At 39.7% G+C, this 25612-nt stretch overlaps 1 protein-coding gene across 3 annotated transcripts in view; it reads right to left on the reverse strand.

Annotated features, from left to right (window-relative positions):
* Positions 1 to 915: 915 nt before the first annotated feature.
* The window catches only part of pik3c2a (phosphatidylinositol-4-phosphate 3-kinase, catalytic subunit type 2 alpha), a 54254-nt gene continuing 29557 nt past the window's right edge, over positions 916 to 25612 (reverse strand). For 2 of the 3 annotated variants that reach the window (XM_017711144.2, XM_037540005.1), the window contains exons 12-33: positions 24533 to 24655; positions 24227 to 24394; positions 22463 to 22571; positions 22227 to 22369; positions 20501 to 20689; positions 16937 to 17030; positions 15834 to 15928; positions 15535 to 15715; positions 14731 to 14835; positions 13664 to 13756; positions 13019 to 13148; positions 12597 to 12733; positions 12255 to 12424; positions 11965 to 12121; positions 9264 to 9373; positions 8961 to 9168; positions 5625 to 5749; positions 5405 to 5522; positions 5191 to 5272; positions 3142 to 3251; positions 2920 to 3045; positions 1954 to 2136 (exon numbers count right to left, since the gene is read on the reverse strand). In XM_017711144.2, coding sequence (XP_017566633.1) covers positions 1954 to 2136; positions 2920 to 3045; positions 3142 to 3251; positions 5191 to 5272; positions 5405 to 5522; positions 5625 to 5749; positions 8961 to 9168; positions 9264 to 9373; positions 11965 to 12121; positions 12255 to 12424; positions 12597 to 12733; positions 13019 to 13148; positions 13664 to 13756; positions 14731 to 14835; positions 15535 to 15715; positions 15834 to 15928; positions 16937 to 17030; positions 20501 to 20689; positions 22227 to 22369; positions 22463 to 22571; positions 24227 to 24394; positions 24533 to 24655 — 2956 coding nt within the window. Of the gene's footprint in view, positions 2137 to 2919; positions 3046 to 3141; positions 3252 to 5190; positions 5273 to 5404; positions 5523 to 5624; positions 5750 to 8960; positions 9169 to 9263; positions 9374 to 11964; positions 12122 to 12254; positions 12425 to 12596; positions 12734 to 13018; positions 13149 to 13663; positions 13757 to 14730; positions 14836 to 15534; positions 15716 to 15833; positions 15929 to 16936; positions 17031 to 20500; positions 20690 to 22226; positions 22370 to 22462; positions 22572 to 24226; positions 24395 to 24532; positions 24656 to 25612 lie in introns of all 3 variants that reach the window. The other variant, XM_017711143.2, reaches the window with a different exon arrangement.

The raw sequence follows: 25612 nt of genomic DNA on the forward strand, positions 1-25612 counted from the left end.
ACAAATCAACAATTAAATATTAAGTGGACTGAGTCAAACATGATCAAAGAAGGTCTCTAAAGTAGCTGAGAATTTTCATTCAGTGATAGGGTGGTGTGAGGTGAAGTGAAACATGATGGAATTAGATATTTGTTTCTCACTTGCTACCGCATAGCGACGTGATCGAAAATAAGAAGATTGCAAACAAGAATTTTGTCTTTAACTTTAAGATATAATGAAAGAACTAACAAGGTACCACGTCTTGGGTGATCTGATCAGAGTGCATGGCTCTTAGCACAGGTGTGAACGGAGTCCAGGGTGTTTTGTAGACCCACTGCGCTCCAGTCTCTCAACTTACCTTCGGAGGTGATGCATCTCACTACGTAACATTTGCACTACAAAAATTTGGAGATTTCTGAAAGAGAAGCTTGTATATACAACACAGCAACACATGCACAAAGCCCAAGGGTAAACAATTCTACTTTGTACATTATCAGGCTATGGCCACATAAGAGAACATCTGCTTTTAAGGCCAGTGGTGAAGTGTACACTTAAAACACAAATGTCAAGCTACGATGTACACGGGCCAAAACACTGTGGATGTTAGCACACTGCCTCAATAAACACACCTAATTCGGTTCATCAGCTAATTAGCAAGGCCTTCATGAACTAAATTCAGAGCATTAGACAAGGGTAAATGCTAATCTCTGCAGCACTTTGGCCTGGAAGGTCCTCAGCTGGACATGACTGATTCAACACAAGGCCACACATTTCAGAGATTCAGCTGTGTTACACTGTTGGGCAAAGATCATGGCTTATTTCAACCAAGAATGAGGTTCAAGGAATGAGAGAAAAAAAAACAGATTTCAATAGTTATTATTTAGAGACTATTTCTCAACTTCAAGGAAATGACTTATTTTGCTTATTAAACCAAAATTACAAGTTGCAGTTGAAAGACATTTAATTCTGTTTATGTGGAAAAAGATTACAGTACACACAGATTCGTCCAGGTTAAAGATAACCAATTAACAATAAATAACTGGCCTTGTTAAACCCATCTTGTCATTAAAAAAATCATTAAAAGAATGAATCAAGTCCTGTTTGTGATGTGAGTGACGCTGATCTTCTAAATACTTTACATTTAAAAATATTTCCAGGTAAACTCATGATTCCTTTATAGCTCACTAAGCAGCTGAACAGAGGCAGCAGCTTCTAGTCATTCCTGCTATTCCCTTTTCAAATAAAGAAAAAAAACAAGAAATGTCAACTGTTCATTATACAGTCTCAAGTTTGTGCTAAAAAGGGGGCTAATTTACACCATTAAAGGATTTCATGGCTTGAATGAGAGCAAATCGATTACTTCAGCACTCCGTTATGAGCACCAGAATCTCAAATAAGGTGGAAGAACTCTAAATTATTATTGTTTTACAGAACAAGGATATCAAGAGTATTGAGATACACAAAGAAATGAAATATAGTGAATCCCACCAAGGCACCCTGTTTTGTTCCCTAGGCAGAAGAGTGGTCAAGTTGTTTCAGTTCATTTGGCACATAAGGAAAGCTTGGGACTCTACTTTATCTGCCGAGATACCCAGAAGCGTTAGAAGCTGGTAAAGCCTCCTATTTAACTTTGTAGAAAAGTAGAGTGTAAAAATGAGCCCCTTTAAAAAATACATGTCAGTCTATATATATATATTTATATAATAATATAAACTCTTCCTTAATGTAAGCCATTTTGGTCCTCTAATGACAAAATTTACAAAAAAAAAAAAAAAGTTTATTTTTTTTTGAGAGTTCAAGCACAATAGGTATATTGCTTGCAAGGAGCAGACCTTGATTAGTGTCACTGAGACAGGGGTTTAGGGCATGGGGTGTGAAATTTGTGAGGCATTGTAAGGGTTTGAGTCACCCTCTGAGGGTTTTGGATTAAATCTCATCGTCCTCTGTAGAAGACCCGGCTGGGATGAACTAATCCTAGAAGTAAGGTACTGCCGTGAGCTTGTACCACTTAACCGTCTCTTGGCTCAGGTCAAAGTCTTTGAGGCTAAGGGTGATGCCACCCAGGTAGCAATTCTCTCGCAGAGACTCAGCGCTGAGCACGCTCAGTTGCAACTCTCTCTGCTTCAAGGTCTCCTTACTGTAGCCGCTGTACACCAGCTGTGGGATAACACAATTCATTAGTAAACATGTGAGAGATTCAATGTATACTGCAGCCTATTGTATAGAACCTAGATGCAGAAAATATTAATCAATCAAAGTTCTTTAGACTGAGTTAGTGAATCTTACTCTTACACCAGATTAATTTTTTTATTAGTTTTAAATGTTCAAAGTTGAAAAGGCCTGACTAATATGAAAGTTGTGTGACTGATACATATTTTCAGGCAACCAACAATGTCTGCATATATAACTGTACATTTCATTTAAATTTTATACCTAATAGTTTAAGTTAAACAGTGCTTTACTGACTGATGACTATCAGTTGTAACATATGAAATAATATTACTGCCAGCTGTCAATGGACGTTTCTTAAATTCAAACAGCAGAAACACAAAGTAACACAAAGTAACACAAATATTGTAGCACTGTACATGGGGGCTACCCAGAGTTCCTTGTGGTTTTGGTTTCTGTTAATTACCTGTAACCTCTCATTTGCCATCAGTTCCCAGCACAGAAAAATGTTTTTGTGCTACTACATGTAATTCTTGTGTTGGGGGTTACAGGTTTAAATGCACTTTACATGGTTTTTATTTTCATTTTCACCATGTTTGATTACTACAGAGGGGCAGGACCATAGCGACAAATTTCACCTTAACAGGAAAAAATTATTACTTCTGGACTTCTTAATGACTGAACTGACAATTTCTGAATAGTTTTTAATAGTATAGTATAGTAATAGTATGAATAATTATTTTAATAGTAGATTTTCAAGATCAAGTTTACCATTTCATTAAAAGTGGGATTCCGTGTTTTCCTGGAGATCTTCGTTTTGCGCTTTGAAGTTTTGTGGGGGTCTGGAAGTAAGTATGTTTTCACGTATGGGTTGGGGTCTGTTCCATCATCAGACACCTGCAGGATGTTTAAAGGGGGGGAAAAAAATACATATAGCCTATGGCCGTGGTGTAGATGTAGTGACAGCAATTTCAAGAGCTGATCAAAACTCACCAAGTCTTTGATGTGCATAACCATAATGAAGAGTGTGCTGTTCCGATAAGACACGGATAACTTCACCTCACCCTCCACACGGCCTGCAGCGGGACTGACCGGAGTCACCTCTGCAAAACATGCACCATTATATAAGCAAACCCTGTTCATGAGGTGAAAGATATGAGCTGACTAGTAACACTAGCTTAATTAATCATTAGCATGCGCTTGTTTACTTAAAAGACTGGCTGCCTTGGTCTGTGTAAATTTCAAGCAACGTGTGATGAACTGCAGCTTTCTGTGGTGCTTGGAGTCATGGTGTGCCGATGTGTGTACCTCCATTAAAAGCATTGGACCTCACTCACCAATATCTTCCTTAATTTTTTTCTTAAAGTTATTTTTGAGAATGTTCCTAAGAAAAGGTCTACATTAGATTCATGACATGTTCTTAAAATAGTGATTTTGTTCCACACCGAGTACAAGTACACTGTTTTCAGTACTGATCAATAGAGTCCTATAGCATACTGAGTGACCTATGTAGAACTGAGTAACTGTTAGTGTAAATGAGTGCCTCAGTGTGTCCACCCTTATTGGGGAAGACATTGTGACTGTGTTTAAAACTAAAATCACACTATGTAGGTCTGGTGGGAATATGCGGTTTTCTTTCACAAAGTCAGTAACACTTCTCTGTGTGAGCAGAGCCTCCTTCACTGCGTTTTTTTTAAAGTACCAGCTACACTTGGCTTACGCAACCCAGTATCAGTTGGTGTCAATGCTTCTAAATACGAGGAAATGAGGCCCAGAAGTTTTTAATTTTTGGACATAACGTGAAGCTACTGCAAATCTGTTGCCATTATATTACATTAGTTATAGAAATATTTTTTTTCACATTCTGGCTCCTGGCTTCATCTGCATTGTCTCTCCATTCAGTAATCTCTGACTTTGGAGGGAAATACAATTACCAACACTGCACTCATAATTTGTATTTTGCACAAATGGCAAGCTTCACGTTATGTCCAAAAATTAAAAACTTCTGGGCTGCGTAAGCCAAGTGTAGCTGGTACTTTGGGGCAGTCGTGGACTGGAGGTTAGGGATCTGGCCCTGTGACCGGAAGGTTGCCGGTTCGACTGTGTTCACTAGTGTGTATGTGGTGTTTCACTTCACGGATGGGTTAAATGCAGAGGTGGAATTTCCCCAGTTGTGGGATCAAAAAAGTATCACTTAACTTAACTTAATGAAGACCAAAGATCACCACATCAGTTCAATGTATACCAAAATTAACTGTGGGGCTCGTTACTAAGCAACAGAGGAATGCTGGCCAATGTTAACAGTGACTGGAGAGCCATTGTTTGTAGTTGCCCTTTTGCATGCCATTTAAAATGTCCCTTTCCTGTCAAAGGAGGATGTTCTTGGTCATGTTGAACAATGAAACTTGCAACACTGCTGTGAAAAACGGCAGCACCATATAATTAAAAAGAAAGACCATAACTGCCTGCTGCTCAAATAAAAGGCTGAATGCCAACTATTGTACTTTACTGCAATTATGGACAAAAAATGAAATGCACTGCCTAGTCTTTTAGATGTGGAATCAGAGCAGCTCCATATAATGAGAAAGTGATGATATCTATACAGGTCTATTTACAAGAAGGTTGTAATTGTGAGCCTGTATGTCATTGATCACAGTCCTTATCCTGATTCCCTGCACTTCTCAAAACAAAATATATGCTTATATGAACAAGAAAGCAGCTGCTTCAGCCTCAAGCATTAATAATTTCGCATGGGTTTATTTGGCTAATGTAGATGAGAAAGTGTCAAAACTCAGTTACTGATCCATGTATTTTTATTTTATTTTTTTGTATTTGTATTTATGTTTAGTAAACCAAAAAGCTCCCCAAATACAGCACAAAACTCATTTCAATCACAGCCCTTAATGACTTTGTTCAGCAATGTGAAATGGAAAAAAGATATGATGGAGAGCTCGAAAGCTCTTGTCTAGGAGCTCAAGAGAAACTGAAAACAGAGACAGCTGAAAGCAATCAAACTTCTTAGAATAAGTCAACTGGGCACACCTGGTATTTTGGGCAGTCCGTCTAATCCCTCTGTCTTATCATCTCTTGCAATGGGATGGAAGAATGTGTAGACAAGATCACACTGCAGAAACAGCAGAAAGCAAAACTTAAGGGTTCTCATTACATCTTGGTTAGGTTAAAAGGATGTAACTTTCACAAATAAAACGACCAAAAAAACATCAAATTTCAACAACTTAATATTCTACCAGCTTACCTGGCTGACCTCCGTTGAACTCCTCATCAAACTATGTACATAACTGTTCAGCTCCACCTTCCTCTTGGATGCCACATCCTTGATGTGTGTGCGTCCCAAAACCATTTTGTTGGGGAAGCTACAGAAAGGAACAGTTACATGAGAACGCATTTGAAAGTGACACACGGACAAAGCCTAGTAATGGATCTGAAGGTAACATGGAGTGTGAGGAGTGACGTACCCTGGCAGCTTCCACAAAGGGAAGAGGATGGTTAACTTGTTGTGTAACTCCTGGAACTCGTCAAAGGTACGGAAAACAAATTGTGGTTCATTCTGACCCTCCCTCAATACCCGCACTACATACGTCTGTAACAGAAGATGTGGTAATTCAGTATGTGAGAGATCAAGTTGTTTATTATTCTTGAAAGAGGGTCTCCTCTGTAATTCACCCAGTAACATTTTCTAATACAACCCCAATTCCAATGAAGTTGGGACGTTGTGTAAAATATAAATAAAAACAGAATACGATGATTTGCAAATCGTTTTCAACCTACACTACCGTTCAAAAGTTTGGGGTCACATTGAAATGTCCTTATTTTTGAAGGAAAAGCACTGTACTTTTCAATGAAGATAACTTTAAACTAGTCCTAACTTTAAACAAATACACTTTATACATTGCTAATGTGGTAAATGACTATTCTAGCTGCAAATGTCTGGTTTTTGGTGCAATATCTACATAGGTGTATAGAGGCCCATTTCCAGCAACTATCACTCCAGTGTTCTAATGGTACAATGTGTTTGCTCATTGGCTCAGAAGGCTAATTGATGATTAGAAAACCCTTGTGCAATCATGTTCACACATCTGAAAACAGTCTAGCTCATTACAGAAGCTACAAAACTGACCTTCCTTTGAGCAGATTGAGTTTCTGGAGCATCAAATTTGTGGGGTCAATTAAACGCTCAAAATGGCCAGAAAAAGAGAACTTTCATCTGAAACTCGACAGTCTATTCTTGTTCTTAGAAATTAAGGCTATTCCATGCGAGAAATTGCTAAGAAATTGAAGATTTCCTACAACGGTGTGTACTACTCCCTTCAGAGGACAGCACAAACAGGCTCTAACCAGAGTAGAAAAAGAAGTGGGAGGCCGCGTTGCACAACTAAGCAAGAAGATAAGCACATTAGAGTCTCTAGTTTGAGAAACAGACGCCTCACAGGTCCCCAACTGGCTTCTTCATTAAATAGTACCCGTAAAACACCAGTGTCAACATCTACAGTGAAGAGGCGGCTGCGGGATTTTGGGCTTCAGGGCAGAGTGGCAAAGAAAAAGCCATATCTGAGACTGGCCAATAAAAGAAAAAGATTAAGATGGGCAAAAGAACACAGACATTGGACAGAGGAAGACTGGAAAAAAAGTGTTGTGGATGGATGAATCCAAGTTTGAGGTGTTTGGATCACAAAGAAGAACGTTTGTGAGACGCAGAACAAATGAAAAGATGCTGGAAGAATGCCTGACGCCATCTGTTAAGCATGGTGGAGGTAATGTGATGGTCTGGGGTTGCTTTGGTGCTGGTAAGGTGGGAGATTTGTACAGGGTAAAATGGATTCTGAATAAGGAAGGCTATCACTCCATTTTGCAACGCCATGCCATACCCAGTGGACAGCGCTTGATTGGAGCCAATTTCATCCTACAACAGGACAATGACCCTAAACACACCTCCAAATTGTGCAAGAACTATTTACAGCAGAAGCAGGCAGCTGGTATTCTATCGGTAATGGAGTGGCCAGCGCAGTCACCAGATCTGAACCCCATTGAGCTGTTGTGGGAGCAGCTTGACCGTATGGTACGCCAGAAGTGCCCATCCAACCAATCCAACTTGTGGGAGCTGCTTCTAGAAGCGTGGGGTGCAATTTCTCCAGCTTACCTCAACAAATTAACAGCTAGAATGCCAAAGGTGTGCAATGCTGTAATTGCTGCAAATGGAGGATTCTTTGACGAAAGCAAAGTTTGATGTAAAAACAATGTTATTTCAAATACAAATCATTATTTCTAACCTTGTCAATGTCTTGACTCTATTTTCTATTCATTTCACAACGTATGGTGGTGAATAAGTGTGACTTTTCATGGAAAACACAAAATTGTTTGGGTGACCCCAAACTTTTGAACGGTAGTGTATATTCAATTGAATACACTACAAAGACAAGATATTTAATGTTCAAACAGATAAACTTTATTGTTTTTTACAAGCATTCACTCGTTTTGAATTTGATGCCTGCAACACGTTCCAAAGAAGTTGGGACAGGGGCAACAAAAGACTGGGAAAGTTGAGGAATGCTCAAAAAAAAAAAAACCACCTGTTTGGAACATTCCACAGGTGAACAGGTTAACTGGAAACAGGTGAGTGTCATGATTGGGTATAAAGGGAGCATCCCTGAAAGGCTCAGTCGTTCACAAGCAAGGATGGGGCGAGGTTCACCACTTTGTGAACAACTGTGTGAGCGAATAGTCCAAAAGTTTAAGAACAACGTTTCTCAACGTGCAATTGCAAGGAATTTAGGGATTTCATCATCTACAGTCCATAATATCATCAAAATATTCAGAGAATCTGGAGAAATCTCTGCAAGCAGCAAGGCAGAAAACCAACATTGAATGCCCGTGACCTTCGATCCCTCGGGCGGCACTGCATTAATAACCCACATCATTCTGTAATGGATATTACCACATGGGCTCAGGAACACTATTGTCAGTGAACACAGTTCGTTGCCCCATCTACAAGTACAAGTTAAAACTCTGCCATGCAAAGCGAAAGCCATATATCAACACCACCCAGAAACGCCGCTGTGTTTATTATCCTTAGTAATGTTAATCTTTAATAACATCTAATAGCATGATAATGTGATTTCTCTGATAAATAGAGTTATCAGTACCACTCAGCACTACTATACCAGACAGAAATTTTGAGAGGAAAAAAGACCTTCCCGGTTCACATATTAATTTATTATTAATTTGATGTTTAAATAATATTAACTAGTAAGGTAAAATAGTCTAAACTGATTGAATGAGAATGAATTTTAACTTGACCCATATATGGATATCTGCATGAGGTTTACACTGACGTTAGAGAACAGAGCTGTTATTTTGCTCACTACATTAATATTTTGTAAATTTGTTCACACTCCTCTGTAATCCTGTAATCCCAGACTACATTAGTCCAGGGTCCTGAAATGTTTTTTGCAATCTAGACTTTTTCAAACGTGATGAGATGACGAGGGACCTAACGGGGGGAAAGTCCAGGAAATTAACAACCCTTTTCATGCCCTTGGGAAATGAATTACCACTCTTTCTGTTATTCAATGACTGTTCAATTGTTCAAAATCCTCAATATGAAATGAAAGTTATACTAACCAGACCATTGTGACAGCCTTTCATTTTAACCGTAGCTCACTTAATTCTAAGCACAAATTTCAATTTTTAAAAATGTACATTAATGTTGATACAGACATACTGTTAGTCTCTGAGGAAAAACATTGTCAGTAGAGACCAGAGCTCCACAACATCCAGTCAAAAGCCAGACTCACATAGTGCTTGTCAGGGTTGTATCTTTTCTGGAAGGAGTAGACAAAGGCGTCTCTGATTCGGCCGTCCTGCTTTAGCGTGTATGTGCGCGGAGAGAAGGACAGGATGGGCTCGTCATTAGATGGCAAGCCAGAGAAACGCAGTTGGGCCAGATTGTGGATAAAGAAGTTAAACTTTGTGGCTACACTGCCAAGACTGGACTCAATCAACCTAAAAGAGAGAAAGCAAAAATGTGTTATGACTGATGTCTAAAACAGACAGTAACAGAAAACAATTCAATGAAATTTACAATAATAATTCCATACCTTGTGAAGAAAACTGTGGCTTCTGCATCTGTAGTCTGAGGCTGCAGAGCATCATACACATACTTCAGGTCCTGGGCTCCAGTCAGCTCAGGTAACCCTGATTGCGTCATCTGTCATGGTCACAAAAGACAAACTGTTTTACGAACTGACTGTTGTAGCATTGAGTGTGTCAAAGCATTATTGACCTAATACATGAATCACTATATTTGCAATAGCAATTATATGGAATGCATACAAGACTATAACAAAATTACACTTACAATACTTGAAAGTAGAGCTATAACAATTATAGAATATCAAATATTACGTTGATTATTTTTTATCTTTGAATTTTCTATTAAATATCTCAAATATTTTGAAACAATAAGAAACTCACAGCATTTTTTTTACTTCAATGACAAAGAAAAACTTTATAACTATTAGTTATATTGTTAGGTTGCTTCTGTGTGTGATTGACAGAATCTACTTATTTGTTTTCTTGTTTTATTTATACTTTGTGCTGAAACATATTTGAAACAGAACAATGTAATGGAAAAAACTTCACTAACAAACATATCGTAGCATGTACCATAAAATGCTGTTTAAATGAGCCATATGATGTCTCTGGTATTTCTTTTTCTTTTTTGCTGAAAGTTGATTTACCATCATTAATCATACTTGGCATCCCTTTACTATTACTAACAGTTCTGTGTTAGCCAACAGAAAAAGGCCAGGCTGTAACATCAGCCAATATCTAAAAGACTGACTGCCTTCCTCTGAGTAAATTTCAAGCAACCTGTTATCTACCATGGCTTTCTGAGGTCTTCATGTGGCTTTAACTCAACACAGTAATGATAAATGCTGAGTGTTTAGAGTTGTTGAGTGCCAGCATGGGTACCTACATTAGAAACAATGATTTTGAATGCCTGAATGTTTCAGCAACAGCTACACACATCATACATTCGATTTCAGCCTTTGCTCAGTCACTCAAATTTACTCTCTCTGATATCCTCTAAATGGGTGTTATTTTAGCATCAGTTTGTGAGAACCAAGTCTGTGCTGTGTGGCACCTTTGACCTGCTAACTAAAATGCTACAGTCCCAAACACCACAGAACAGCCTTCTGTTAGTAACTTGACTTTTCTGCTGTCAGTGTTTATCATGTAAAATTGTGTCAGCAGAGAACTGCTTAGTCAGAATCAAGCCTGTATGGACTGTTTGGGTCTGTAGCTTGTTTACTAAGCTAACATTAAGTTGGGTGTTTGCTTGGCGTTTAGCATTTATCAATTGTTGAATGGATGGTTTGACATTTATTGAATGGTGCACTGGTGTTAACTCATGCACTGTGTTCACTTATTTAGTGGTCATGCAAGCAAACTAAGCTTTTTATTATTTTTTTCCGATTTTTAAGCACAGAATAAAAATGGCCAATGAACGCCATTGTTTTTTTATGTCACTTAATAGACTGAAGTATTTTTTATTTTTTGGGGGTGGGGATGGTGGTGACATTTGTGATCAACTACCAAAATCGTGGGGATACATTTCTTTTTCACTGCAGTAAGAAAAAAATCATACTGTCACATCCCTAGTGTTTGCTAGTGTTTAGCTTAAGAAACACGAGTTTGACTCCCATTAGACTGATGAAAAACACTGCACAGAAGAGAGCGGTAATAAAAAGGGGTCACAGTATGAGTTATTTAAATGTCTATCCTGTTTTCTTAAACTTTAACAGGTGACCAGTCATGCAGCTAAATAGCCTTGATCAAATTTTTAGCTCTATAAATATACATTTAAAAAAAAAAAAAAAAAAAAAAAAAAAAAAACACATCACACCATTTTGCAGCATACTTCTAAAGCCACTGAAGGTTTTTATTCTATAATCTATAAACCCTGACTCTTACATCTCTCAAAGTTAGAGCAGGTGGTGGTAAGGCTATACTGGCACGGCAGAGAAGGGACATGTCCTCTGCTCCAATGGGCCTATTAGGGGTCATTAAGCCTTGCACGTTTGAACATTTGTACCCTGAGTCAGTCAATATGCCAACATGCTGTTAAATGGCTTGCATGAAAGTCTATCACACAACAGTAAAAAATTAGCTGCTGTCGTAAATAACTTGAACTGCATTTGTACTGAGAAACATTCTTGCCACTTCTAAAGCAGAATCAAATCCAGACTGAAACTCTACTTTATAACACTGGTTTGGCTACTGGAAATACAGCATGATTGTAAAATGTCTCAGCTCAGCAAATATTCTCAGGTTAATCAGTTTTTCATTTAACTGAACTCACAGACTTTGGTTTTTCCTCTTATGGTTTCTTCTATGGAAACTATGGTTTCTTCATAGTGAACTCTGAAAATGTAAGCATGTTGCAAGACACTGCCATATTACTGTCCAGCTGTGGCAAGGTCTATATTCTCGGTTGGTAAGACTGTCTTTTCAGTTGAACTAGTGAAAGAGAGTGACTATATGAGGGAGTCATGCCGCTGCCCACATACCCAAAAATGCCACTGTGTTTTTTCCTCACTTTTTTCTCTCTGATGTGGTGTTTACAGCAAAAACATTTTTTTAAACCTGTGGTATGATGAATCACCTTCTGAAAGTAAAAAACAGCCAAACATGGCTGTGCCCATTTAATTATCAAATTTATCTAACTTAATAGAACAATCTTTCAGCTCTGCTTGAAATATCTTTTTTTCTCTTAAACGGTTTTGAACATATTACCAGGGAGAGCAGGTTGAGGAAAAGGCTGGAGTGTTTACGGATGAGATTGTAGGCCTGGGAGCACAGATCGATAAAGAGCTGGAAACGGCTGGTGGGCCTCTCCCCACCGTTGATGACATAGGCCATGTCAGAAGTTAGGACAAATGGGGCCCGGTCCCTGGACATAAAAAGGTCATACCAAACCACTGCTCCACAAAGGCTAGTCTTAAATTGAAATGGCAAAATATCAATTATCAAAACTCAAAAATATCAGAGGGCTTTTGTGGATAATGCACTTGCTCCTCATTCACCTTTTGAAACTCCCAATCATTTGTGCGTGGCCAAGAAACTTGCCAAAGTCAATGTGGAACATGTGGCCCGTCGTACGCAGCATAATGTTGTCATTGTGCCGGTCACAGATGCCGAGGAGGTAGGTGGCGACACAACAGCCTGCACATGAGTAGATGAAGTTCTCAGATGCCTGCAGAACAATACAAAAAAGTTCAAACTGCTTCAGCCAAACAACAACAACAACAACAACAACAACAACAACAACAACAAAAAACCCCTCAGCAAACTATGAAAATTGATTCTCACACTATGGCAGAGAACACTAAAGACTTTTGTTTACTTTACAAGCAATTTTCCATTACCTTCTCATACTCATCCTCAGCAGGGTTGTACTTCCGCAGCCACTCAGCCAGAGGCTTGTCCTTAAAAGACCCTGTGACTCCGTATTCCACCTGAATCTTCCTTAATGTTTCCGAGGAGGAGACTAGTTCCACCATGCCTGAGTAAGCAAAGACACAAAGATCTGTCAGTATAATAAATGTATCATCAAATACTGGATTGATGACAATAACAATTTTTTAAGTAATTATCAGCCTCTATAGATACAATTTTGACATAAATGTGCATCCCTAAACAAAAAAATCTAAACAATCACATGAAAGGTTTTATGCCAAACAGATTTTCTCCTCCAAAGCAGAAATCAAAAGTACAATCACATAAAAAGCTTCTGGACAGCAGCTAAAAAGCCAATGGTCCTAAACAGCACCCCAACCTTTTTATATACCTTTATCTTTTCCAGTTGAAATGCATTTGAAGTTGACAATACGCAGGTCCAGTCCTTCCTGAAGCCAGATTCGATCCATGATCCGAATCATCTGTAGAGCCAGCATGTCTTGTCTCAAGTCCTCTCCTGCCTGTAATGTTTTTATTATTATATAATGTTTTAACGTAAAAAAAAGAATAATGCTGGAACACTGGCAAAGTAAAACTTGACAAAACTCAAGACTTTTTCAGCTATGACTGTAGAAGCAAGACTATTGTCTCCTCTTCCTGCCACCAGAGGGCATCTGACTGAAATATGACTGCGATTAACAAATTTTATTTGGTCTTAATGTGAATCACCTAGGTTTAAAAACAAGAACACAGACCCAAGTATCAAGACTAAACTCCTGCAACATGCATAAAAATAGCTACAAAAGTGAAGTTTTTCATTTTTGTGTACAGACCTCTCTCTTTATTCCAAAAAAATTCTGAGCTAATTATAATCCATGACAGACTCTATACAAAGAAACAATTAAGTTAAATATTTAACAAATACTCTGTACTTGTAAAACTTGCTTTCTTACAACTTAAGGTCATAATGGGGACTTAGGGACCTGATGTAAAAACATTTCTTGATAATGTAGCTTGTATACAACACTACACTCACCTTAAACATTACATTGATCTCTTCTCCCAGTTGGTCTGCGTTGACCAGGGCAAGCTTCAGTGGCACAGCATTGGAGTTGAAGAAGGAGCAGGCCTAGTTTTAGAGGAGGGAAATAAAAAAGCTTTTCTGCATGACAAAAATGCTGCATTAGCAAAAAGAGGTGTTGGGCTAGCTTCTGCAGCCCAGCCAAGATGACAAAGGGGGATGCTTTTAGTCGGTGGCACTACTGCCTGACTGGAGGAGGAACGAGGTCAGGTGTTAGAGGCAGCTGCAGGAGACATAGTTTAGACTCTACTGGGTGTGCATGTTTCCCGCTCTCAAACAGGAAGAGATTTATTGCAAACAAGAAACACAGGGACGTAAATGACACACTTGTTAAATGCACTTGTTCACTCACACACACAAGCTAGGCTGCAATGGAGGCGGGATGCTTTTCTAAACTGCAGACTGATGAGTGCATTTCACGGGACTGATGGGTGCATTTCATAGCTGTATTCGAACTAACATTCAAACCAACGTTCCATTTCTTTAGTTTTCTTAGTTGAGTATCTATTTAAGAGACTGAATGCATATGGTATGAAATGCACCTGTTTTTAGTAAGCTGAACAGTTTTTGACAGACAGCATTTATTTAAAAACAAATTAATTTATTTATTATCATTCACATTCAGATTATTTTCTCCATCAGATTTCGCATGGCATCTTCTTTCTGATGATGTGACAATATAGCCTTGTAGACTGCGCCGTTTTGCATTATGCAATACAAAAAGAAGAGCCTGTACATGGTTTCCTTTCTTGGCTGCTGGCTAACCTTATGACAGAGTTTGAAGCCTAGGCTAAAACTACTTCCATACACACAGTCTCTGTGTGTGTACACTGCCAAAGTGTAATAAGAGAATAATTATGTGGTTTCTCTTTCTCTCTCTTTGTAAATTTTGCATTGCAGGCTTGTTTACAGAGAATGCCATGTTCAATACAAAGTACATCTACCACTTATTCCACAATAAGCTGGAATGAAATGGCTGCAGTTAATTTTGGGTATTATGAGAAGAAACAACTAACACTCACCTTTACATTGAGTTCCTTTGCAACCAAACTGGGACTAAGAGGAAGTCTGCAGTTATTCCTCTGGAAATAGGACTGCACTCTCTCTAGACCCTCCTGGAGCACCACCTTCAGCAAGGAACAGAGATATACACAAGGGATATTAATTACCATAGGATTTTACAGTCAGCCTAAGGATCCTATAGGATTATAAACTTTCTAATGAGGCCTGTAGGAAAGTTTTTACTATTGTACAAAACTCTACTTTAGCAGTTTCATCTGAACTAGGCTTGTGCGATATTAGACTTTCATCCCTACACAATGTTCCATGGCCACAATATCCAGTGACATTGACTCTTGATTATGCCACTAATTGCACAGGTACGCCATTTAACTCTTAAATGAACTCTCTTTAAATGGTAAAATGTATGAGATTTACCTTTAAGTTCAGCATTTTCTTGTTAGTTTTACGTATTTATTATGCAGCTTGTTAAAATACCTTTTTAAACAGGTGCTGTGACCTTATGAATCCATCTGCTATGATCAAAACTGAGGAAAAATAATGGCGGAACTTGTTCAAAAGAAAAAAATGCAATGCTCCAGTCTGGCCACCTTTTAGATATTTTAGAACTTTTTAGAAGCTCAACAGCACCACTCCATGGTTTTAGGCTTTAATTTTAATTGTGCATGAGTTTTATGCATTTATCTGTTAAGACTGTTACATTGTTAATTGAGATTTTTATAAATGGTAAATCGTGAGCAGGGAAAATCGATATCCCATAAGCCTAACGTGATCACTGTATGTAGATCCAGCAAGTTGCTTCTTACCTGCCGGTTGGAGCTACTAGCTTGCCGCACTTTTTCAGCCAGGGCCCCCAGCAGGTGCACAAGTTGTGTCTGCTTCTCTAGCTCAGCCCTCAGCCTAGCACTGCACAGGCACAGCAGCGCCCCCAGCACATGGCTGTAGCGTTGGCCAAATGCCGGGTCTTGCACTGCGTCCTTCAGCAGCCTTGACCAAACAGAAGCAGTCAGAACTTGTCCAAACTTACCCAACACTCGAAAACACTACAGTGTTTTAAAGTATTCTGAATGGTGACACCATCAAAACCAAAGCACTATGTACTAACCAGTAAAGGTAATGTGCAATGTTGATATTCCCTTCTGCACGTGACAACAGGAAAATCACCAAAGAATTCTTTAGGTGGGATTCAAACTTTAGGGCCTGCAGGATAAAAAAATACGCTCAGTGACAACCATCAAACTTACAGACATCCAAGTAGAGATGAGACAATATGAAAAACTGCATAAGAACGTCTTGATGACAGATCATGGCAAAAGCCTTTTTCACAAGAAACCTGAAGTGCGTAGATGATTGATATAATGAATTCCGCTATTGCCTTACAGACTCTTAATACTCTGAGAAGTACTGACATTCGTATCACTTAAGATCACCATGGAAAAGTATGTTAAGTCACCTTTGTCAGTTACCAAGACTGAAATTCGAGAATTTTTTCAGAATTGTTGGAAAACACCAAATACACTGACGATACGGGACTCCAAGCTGAATAAAGTATTTAAATGTTTTGTGGAAAAATTCCATGATAACATCAGCTAATATTTGCAAAGTGAAGCATTTACACAATGGACACCATAGCTAAAAAATAAATAACCAAAATACTAGATTATCCATGTTATCTGGAGATGTTGAAACAGCTTGCTAACAAGAAACTATTTGGCAAAAAGGTAAACGCACATTCGAGCAAGGGGGCATGCTGTGTCATGAGGGCCCGTAGCACCACTGTAGACATTTTCCACATCCATCTACCATCTCTCAAAGGTGGACAGTTTTTGAAGGGGAACACGAAAACTGTCCCACTAAAGTGTTGGGAACAGCAGCAACTTTATAATGCAAACTGCCTTCAGTGCAACGTTTGTCAGCAGTATTTGAAATGCTAACACAAAGGTTCCCCTCCATATGACAAAGTTTACTACTCTTTGTCCATCCTAAGTGCACAAACCCCTTTTTCCTCTATTTATCGTTAGCTGATAAGCACTCGACATTGAGGTAAAATTGTTTTTGCTTCAAGATTGAACACTTGGGTAAGCTGTACAAGCTCTACTTGGCCTTCATTATTATTTTTCAAAATCAATGAAACCTGTCAATGAGTACTTCCAGCAGAAAAAAAGCAGAAATGTGAAAAGGGCCTATTGTTTGAGTCCAAGTGTGTACCTGCACAAGCTGAGGCAGGTAGTCAGTTAGCTCATCATCACTACAACTCTCAATCCAGCTCACGGCCATGCTCCGAACCTCTGTATCTGCAAACCTGCAAAAGTAATAGTTACATGGTCAGAATTGGACAGCATACAAAACAATTTGAAATCATTATTTAATGTGATTCAGTGTGACCAGAAGGCTTCTGCATCGCACTGGGCACCAATGGCATAAAGTGCCACTTGAATGATGGTGGAAGAGATGTGTAGTCAGTGCACTCAAAGCTTCAAGATTACCAAGAGCTGCGCACCACTAGATGTATTCACAAAACAGCCCATGGCCTCTTTGAGGCTTGTGTTAGCCTCTTAGTGTTACTGATTATTTTTTTTTGTGATTTAGAGCATGCAGTGGAATAACTAAAAACTAACTTAGTTAGCCTAATGGTGTGATACATGCCTAGTCTTCATTTTTATTAATGGAGTATTAAAGCAATTCTATGTCATTTATGGAGATTTAAAGACCTCTCTAAGGGAAATATGCAATTGCAAACAATGTGTGGAAGAACATTGTGCAGTGCTGGTTGTGTCTGTTTACGCAAGCAGAAGAATCTGATAATTGCAAGCAAGTTGAAATCAAAGAAAACTCCATCAAACCTTTGTAAAGGACAGTTTCTTATGAGGATGTAAGTGAACTGTACAGTATTGTCATCATACCTTTGTCATTATCGCACACATTGCATGAGACCTGAAGTACTTTTAATTGATTATTTCAGGCTTTACAGGGCAATTTGCATTAGTGCATGGAAGAATGGTTTTTGCTCCTGATTCTGAAAGGTTCCTTTTTAAAAAAAAAAAAAAAAAAAGGATTAAACAACAAAGTAAAACAAATTTTCAAGGTTTTGCATACATGCATGTGTGCATTCTTATGTAAGCCTCCCTATATTGCCAAGATCAGAAATGCCCTGTCCCTGCGTGATGCGGAAACACTAGTACATGCCTTTATTACTTCTAGGCTAGACTACTGTAATGCGCTACTGTCAGGATGCACGAGTAGGAATTTAAACAAACTCCAACTAGTCCAAAAACGCCGCAGCCAGGGTCCTCACTAAAACTAGAAAATTTGATCATATTAGGCCAGTGCTATCATCACTTCATTGGCTACCTATTAAATTCCGTATTGATTATAAAATCCTTTTATTGACGTATAAAGCCCTACATGGTCTTGCTCCTGAATACCTGCAAGACATTATTTCTCATTATGAGCCATCACGACCACTCAGATCCCAGAGCGCTGGCTTATTAATAGTCCCCAGAATTCAGAAGGTTTTAGCTGGGGGAAGAGCTTTTTCTTATAAAGCCCCCAAACTCTGGAATGACCTTCCAGAAACTGTTCGGGACTCAGACACAGTCTCAATCTTTAAGACTAGGCTGAAAACTCACTTGTTCAGTTTAGCTTTTGGCAGCTAATGTTCCCCCTTAGATAAAGGCAGCAGATCCAGGGGTCCATGGACACAGGGAATTATAGTAAACTGAGACGCTGGTGCTGTCGTCCCACTGCTCGCACGCGGTCACTCAAGTTTGTGGACGGTGGAGCGGAAGGATGCCGAACTGTTTCAGAGTGCTGCCGTGTCTGTGTGTCCTTCTGGTTCTCTCCTTTTAGTTAAGCTGTCATAGTCAGATCTGCCGGAGTCGTTAGCCACACTCTGTAAATGTTTACATTCCCTGTTTATGTTCAAACGGATAGAACAAAACTAATTCCATTTACCTGCTTTCTTTCCGAGTATACAATCACCCACAAGTCCGGCCGGACACTGAAGGACGACCGACTGCCGAGCCCTCCTGCTACCCACTTCAGACCCGCTGCCCACGCCCCAACCACCTACCTCGGATGAGCTGCCCACCCTACGCTGATGTTCTCATAGACTCCTAGTTATTCCTAATACCAATATTACTGCTGTTAATATTAGTAATATAATCACTTGTAGGTAGTTTGACCAGAGGAGGATGGGTCCCCCCTGGTGAGCCTGGTTCCTCCCAAGGTTTCTTCCTCAGTTCTGAGGGAGTTTTTCCTTGCCACTGTTGCCCCTGGCTTGCCCACTGGGGGGTTTCTGTACATTCTTACAGTTCTCTTGAAACTTTTTCTTTTCTGAAATTCTGTAAAGCTGCTTTGTGACAACATCCGTTGTAAAAAGCGCTATACAAATAAATTTGATTTGATTTGATTTGATTTGATTTGATATGATATATGCTACAGGTGATTTGGAGCTCAGGTCTAACAGTTGGTGTCTGTTTTAGAATCAGGACTTTTGCAATTTAATTTACTTATACTTCATGAAGCAATTTATTAGCTTTTAGATTGTTCTCTGAACTGCAAGTGTTACTAAATAAGAATTTAGTATGAACAAATATTGTTCTTGAGAAAATTGGTATGTTGAATCGTCTATGATCTCAAGACTAAGCCAAGTTAAACTGATTTCCATTAAATCAAGATTTGGACAGCCCTAAATCAGACCTAACAGTGTGATGTATTACTTGTTGCTTTCTACTTTGAGATGTAAGATGTTGACAGTAATTTAGTCATTTTTGATACCACATGGTGAAGATAGGATGTCACATTGTGACGAGCACACTGAATGCACATTTGATTTGCTACACATAGAACTTTAATAATGAATTGCCGGTGGAAAAGAGGGCGATTCTGATTTTCCTTCTACGAACGTGCATACTCTGTTGGACTCACTATGTCAGGGGACAGCCAGCCAATCAGAGCGGAGAGGAGCATCCAAAACAAGGAAGGGAGAAGATGGCGGGAGAGAGAATTCGGGCATGGTGATTGAGCGTGGGCAGTTTCGCCCTTGGATTTATTTTCTCTGGTTTTTAAGGTTCACTGTTAGCAGTTGTGCGCACGACTTTTGCTGTTGGTGGCTTTATTTTTTTCCACAGAAGGACAGAGTTGAACGAAGAACTCACACCACTAGTCCACCACATCCACGGACTCACACCACTAGTAAAACCGACGAGTGGTGAGCAACCTTGTGTGGAACTTGAGACTGCCATGTCTCTGCGTGTCTCCTACTCTCTCTCTCCATACAACCTTCGCTCTTGTTGAACTGCACATCCTGAAATACGGGATAGCTGAATCCCTATATTGATTTTTTGGTGGCGAGCGCATTGTATGTATAGTATCTGTGTGTTTATGTACGTGTATATACACGTCTTTGCACAAATATTTTTGGGTGTCTGGGGAAGGTATTGCACTTGTAAACAGATAATTAAATGCTGCAACTGCTGTGGTAAAGAGCTGTTTGCGTGGTGAGCTCAATTGAGAGTGGTATGTCGTGCCGCCCCGATCTTAATGGTGTTTGTAAGAGCATTCTTTGCGGAACCCCATTAAGCTAAGTTACACATTTATAGTACGGGGTAAGATTACAGGGTGCCTTTTACAACATGAGTGAGTATGTGTAAACATCAAGTGAGAGAATAAGAGAGATAAAAAGAGGAAATGAGGCAGAGAATGAGAAAAAATACATCATCAAACATTCCTGGTTCAGACCCACTCTTGCTTTGAGATTGCGGTACATACTTTGAGTCGAGCAGCTCCAGGGCAGAGACAGGTGACAGTGGCGACCAATGGTGCAGAAGTGCGTGGATCTCAGCCATGCTGCCCCAGTCCCAGCTGGGTGCGCTGGATAAGATCTTGGGCAGGCTGTGTTCATAGCCCCTGCAATGGTGCCGGTGGTCCCAAAGCAGCTGCTTGTCTGCCCGTGTCAGTCTGTGGGAGGACAGAAGTGTGTGATCTCCCCTGTTAAACCCGGAGCCATGCAGCCAAAAAGCTGGACCTGTTCCAAGAGCTTAGGAACCCAGGAAAGTCACACCTTCTAAACCAGTTTGCAAATGTGTAGTCAAGCTGGGTGTCTGGCAACTGTTCATTCAGCTGGGTGATCACACAAAAACACACTAGCGCTTACACACACAGGAACTCCGCATGGAGAGCTGCCCACACTCTAAAGCCCAGCGTTGTTTGACAGACTCCATCAAGCTGACTGCGCTGTTTGTTCTACCTCCGACCAATGCTTTCTAAACCCAGTGCACCATTCAAGGCCCAACAACTGTCTCCCTTCCATGGCAAATACCATTTCTTGTATTTAAGTAGAGCAAGTGTGCTTTGATAGCTGACTGTATCTGTATATTGCAGGTTTCTCACTCGTGTTCGGTGAGCTGGCCTAAACGGTAACTCGCTTAAAAAGGGTTTAATGTTCTTGTCATCTTCAGCTTGGATAAATGACATTTTTGGTCATGTGTGGTCAAACAGCAAGAACACACAGAATACACACTTAGTTATGCTCCAATTCATTCTTCTCATACATTTAATGAGTTAAACATGCAAAAAAGAGGGCAACATAATTGCATGAAGAACTTTGGCTGCATCAGTCACAGATGCTTTCAGCTCTTTAAGACAAGTTATTTCTAGTACATTTTCTAGTGCATGCAGCTAATATTTCCATCACTACTTCTGTTGTAAACATGTTTACCTGCATCCTACAGCAATGCCAGAGAAGTGTTTAGAGTGAGATTTTCTACTTTAAAGATTAGAAAAGCCCCCTTCGGATGACGCACCTTGAAGGTGGAAGGAGTGTCTGAAATACTACAACTGCTGTGGGGTGATTATTAGGGATGAGGTGTTGAGCTAGTCATAGCTGGTAAATGCAAAAAAGTCAGTTAACATTATTGCTTGAAAGGCTCAGATCTAATTGCAGTCATATAGTTACTACTTAGTCTTCAAACCATCTTCACAATAAGGAATGGAGTACTCAATATACAAAAATGACTCATCAGACGAGGAGAGAAACTACAGGTAGCAATATTGCTACCTGGCTATCTAGACACCTTGATTAGATTTTATTTCAATTCTCTAGCTGCTCGGTGTTTTGCATTTTTTCATCTTTGCCATCTATTTTGTGCTGAATGAAGAATGTGATTTTCTTAGACAAGTGAGGTGAAAGTTCCATAAATACTAGCTTGGCTGTATTTATCCTATAAATTAGTGGCTAGGCTACCAGTCAGGATTGGAAAAGCACCACATTTTTTGTAATGTATTTGCAAAATGCTGGGTATTGTAGTGAGAGAATCGTGCTGAATGAAAACATGCAAATGATAAATTGTGAATTCTGTGATGAGGCTGAGGGATATAACGTTGCATTACATGGTACAGCATAATGTGCACAAAATGTAATATATTAAACTACAGCTGTAGCTTTGAATACCCCTTTAAGGTCCTACCACAGTCAGATGGATTAGCGTGCCCATACCCAAAAGCAGATGCCCGACCACAGAGCTTTTCAATCTTCCTCTTGATGTCTGGATCAGGTGTCTCTAGTGCCTGAGGGTCAGGGCACTTGGTCTCCTGAGGGCCCACATAGAGCACATCCACTGCAGGACTTGGGAAATCTACCTGTGTGATGTACAGTTCAAGTTCAGTTGATGCCAGTAGACGTGTGTGCATGAGAGTGCAGATATGTGGTGAAATTACAGTGTGACAGACTACCTGCAGTATGATTCTCTCTGCTAGGTTCATCCTCTTTCCTGCAGCTCCAGAGGGGGAAGACTGAGGAGTCATCCACAAATTCAGCAGCTTGGTTCCTCGAGACAGCACCCTGAAACATGCCAAAGTCTGTTTCAGTAGTTCATCAGCATTCTAACATGCTTTAAAATGATCACACTGAGAAACTAACCAACACAGACAGCTGCCCCATAGAGGTGAAACATTACAAACAAAAACATTTAAATGTTAAAACACATTCACTGTCAAAAAAATCCAAGAAAAAAAAAGCACATACACAACAAATAAAATAAACAGTTATTAGATTAATGCATGCCTCTATAAAAGTGAGTATGGTTAGCAATAAGCTATTCAGCTAATATTAGTGATATGAGTCAGAACTTTAATGTCCGTGATGTATTTACCTCTTCAAAAACACTGAACTTTGTCAATTTTATAGATTTAACCAATTACGATGTCTGTATGTTGACTGATCTAAAGGAAAACTCATAGGAATGTCATACACCTGGCGTTGAGGGCATCATACTGACTTTCTGATGTGAGGAAGCACTCTCTGTGAGTCAATCTGAGCTTCAATCATTATTTAGCAGTAAACCGACTAAAAAAAGATTTAAGAACATCTACATACATAACACGTCCTCATTTCTATACTCATTGTCTATTTTATCGGCTCTCCTTATTATATAGGTGCACTTTCTAGTTCTACAATTACAGACTGTAGCCCTTCTGTTTCTCTGCATACTTTGTTAGCCCCCTTTTACCCTGTTCTTAAGTGGTCAGGACCTCCTTGGACCCTCACAGAATATCAGTATCACTGATGTGGTGGTGTGTTACTATGTGTTGTACTGGTCTGAGTGGACCAGACACAGCAGTGCTGGAGTTTTTAAACATCTCAGTGTCACTGCTGGACTAAGAACAGCCCACCAACCAAAAATATCCAGCCAACAGCGTCCTGTGGGCAGCATCCTGTGACCACTGATGAAGGACTAGAGGATGACCAACACAAACTGTGCAGCAGCAGGTGAGCTATCATCTCTGTCTTTACATCTACAAGGTGCACGGACAACATAGGAGTGTCTAATGAGCAGACAGTGTTTAAAAACTCCAGCAGCAGTGCTGTGTCTGATCTACCAGACCAGCGCAAGACACACTAAGACACCACCCCCACATCAGTGTTACCGCTTTGCTTAAAATGATCCACCACCCAAATAGTACCTGCTCTTTGAGTGTCCATCGGGGTCCTGATCACTGAAGAACAGGGTAAAAGGGGCAAACAAAGTATGCAGAGAAACAGATGGACTATGGTCTGTAATTGTAGAAATACAAAGCATACCTATATAATAAGCGGAGCTGATAAAATGGACAATGGGGATAGAAACAAGGTCATAATGTTATGCTTGATCGGTGTATGTTTGCAAAACTCAAGGAAGATTAATTTGTCTCTTTAACCAACATAACATTACAGCACAAAGTGTCTCTTGGTATCTTTGGTACCATCCATCATGAAAAAAGGATGCAATGTGCAAATCTACATTGTTACAAATTCAGTGCTGGAATATTTAAATTTTAAAAACTATATAAAACGAATGAAGCAACAAACTTAAAGTTAGTTATGAGAAATACATATTACTGTTAAGGCTGGTTTTGAGAACGAGTATTTGAGTGCTCCTTTGGAAACAACAATGAGTATTTGAAGCTTGTAAAATGCTATTCAGGCCAACCCTAAACAGAAGTACCTTTAAGCCTTACCTCCTGAAGTCAAAGAGGGGCATGGTGACTTTGCCCAAAAGCTCTGGCCCCTTACGCTGCTTGTTGGAATCGGGTGAATTACTGGCATTCTGGTTAAGAACACCATAGAGAGTGAGACTCAACATGGTCTCCAGTGGTAACAAAGCCACAGAGATAGGGAAGTTTATCCTGCACAAAAAGGAATGAAGATCCACCATGAGAATAAGGCTGCAATCCTGTGGCTACATGTACATGGCTTCTCCTAATTCCATAAAGCTCAGGAAATGCTTTTGTCATGCAGGTTGGTTCAAGAGGCGGATCACTTACAGTTCATCCCATTTGATGTGATAGAAAAAGCTCTTGTACGTTCCAACTTTCTTGGACTGGACAGGCTTGAAAAGATTCCGACCATTGTGTGTCAGGGCACACATCAGGTAGTATTTTTCATAACTAGAGGAACAGGAAAGGGACAAATTACACATCTGCACATAAATGGATTCTTGTGGTTCATAATAAACAAGCACCAAGCTGAGAAAAATATGGGGTAAAATCGATCATGATTGATGCTTGAAACTCATGGCAGTATGTTATGTAGGAACAGTCACAAACTAACAAAATGACCAAAGAAGGCACAGATCACACACATACTCACAAAGTCTGACTGCGACAACATCTCTGGAACAAATGTTTTTGGTAGCATGCATAGCATTGTGATCAGGGACATGCATTTTTGGATCTCTTGGTATGACATATGGAAATGTTCCTCAGGGCTAGAAATAACCCTCTGCATGAGGCATGGTGGAGAAAGCCTTATGGGAAAAAGTCTGTTAGTAACAAGCAGCCCTTTAATTTGGAGTTCTGGAGAGTCCAGCATTAAAAAAAAGATCTCAGTAGAGTGACACTATGACCCTGCATAAGGGCTAGACTTGCCACACCCCTGTAACTCTGTCCAGCTCTCCAGCTCTGACTTGAAATCAGTAGAGTGAGTCTATTTTAGCCACAGCAGATAAGTGTCACTGTTGACTGCAGATAAATAAGTCAGCTGGGGATTGGGTGGGACCCTGCTTTCAAAGTAATGCCTGAAAGTTTCTTGGTGCTCTCCTTTATGGCACGGCATCAGATTAATGAGAAAGCATGTGAATGAGGATTGAAGGACTAATCACATATAGTCTAATGCAGGGGTTCTCAAATTTTCTACCTCAAGGCAGACCCTATATATCTGAAAATACGCCACAGACATCAACAAATTAACATAAACACAAGAACACAAGGCATATATTGAGGCTCTCCTTATATTAGCCGTGTCAAAAAAAAGAAGCATATTGAGATACCACTGTATTGTATCAGAATTCATCATCACACCCCTAGGACTAGAGATGTCATAATCCTCAAGTTATTATGGGAATT

This window comes from Pygocentrus nattereri, chromosome 7 (genome assembly GCF_015220715.1).
Source record: "Pygocentrus nattereri isolate fPygNat1 chromosome 7, fPygNat1.pri, whole genome shotgun sequence".
In the NCBI taxonomy this organism is placed as follows: Eukaryota; Metazoa; Chordata; class Actinopteri; order Characiformes; family Serrasalmidae; genus Pygocentrus; species Pygocentrus nattereri.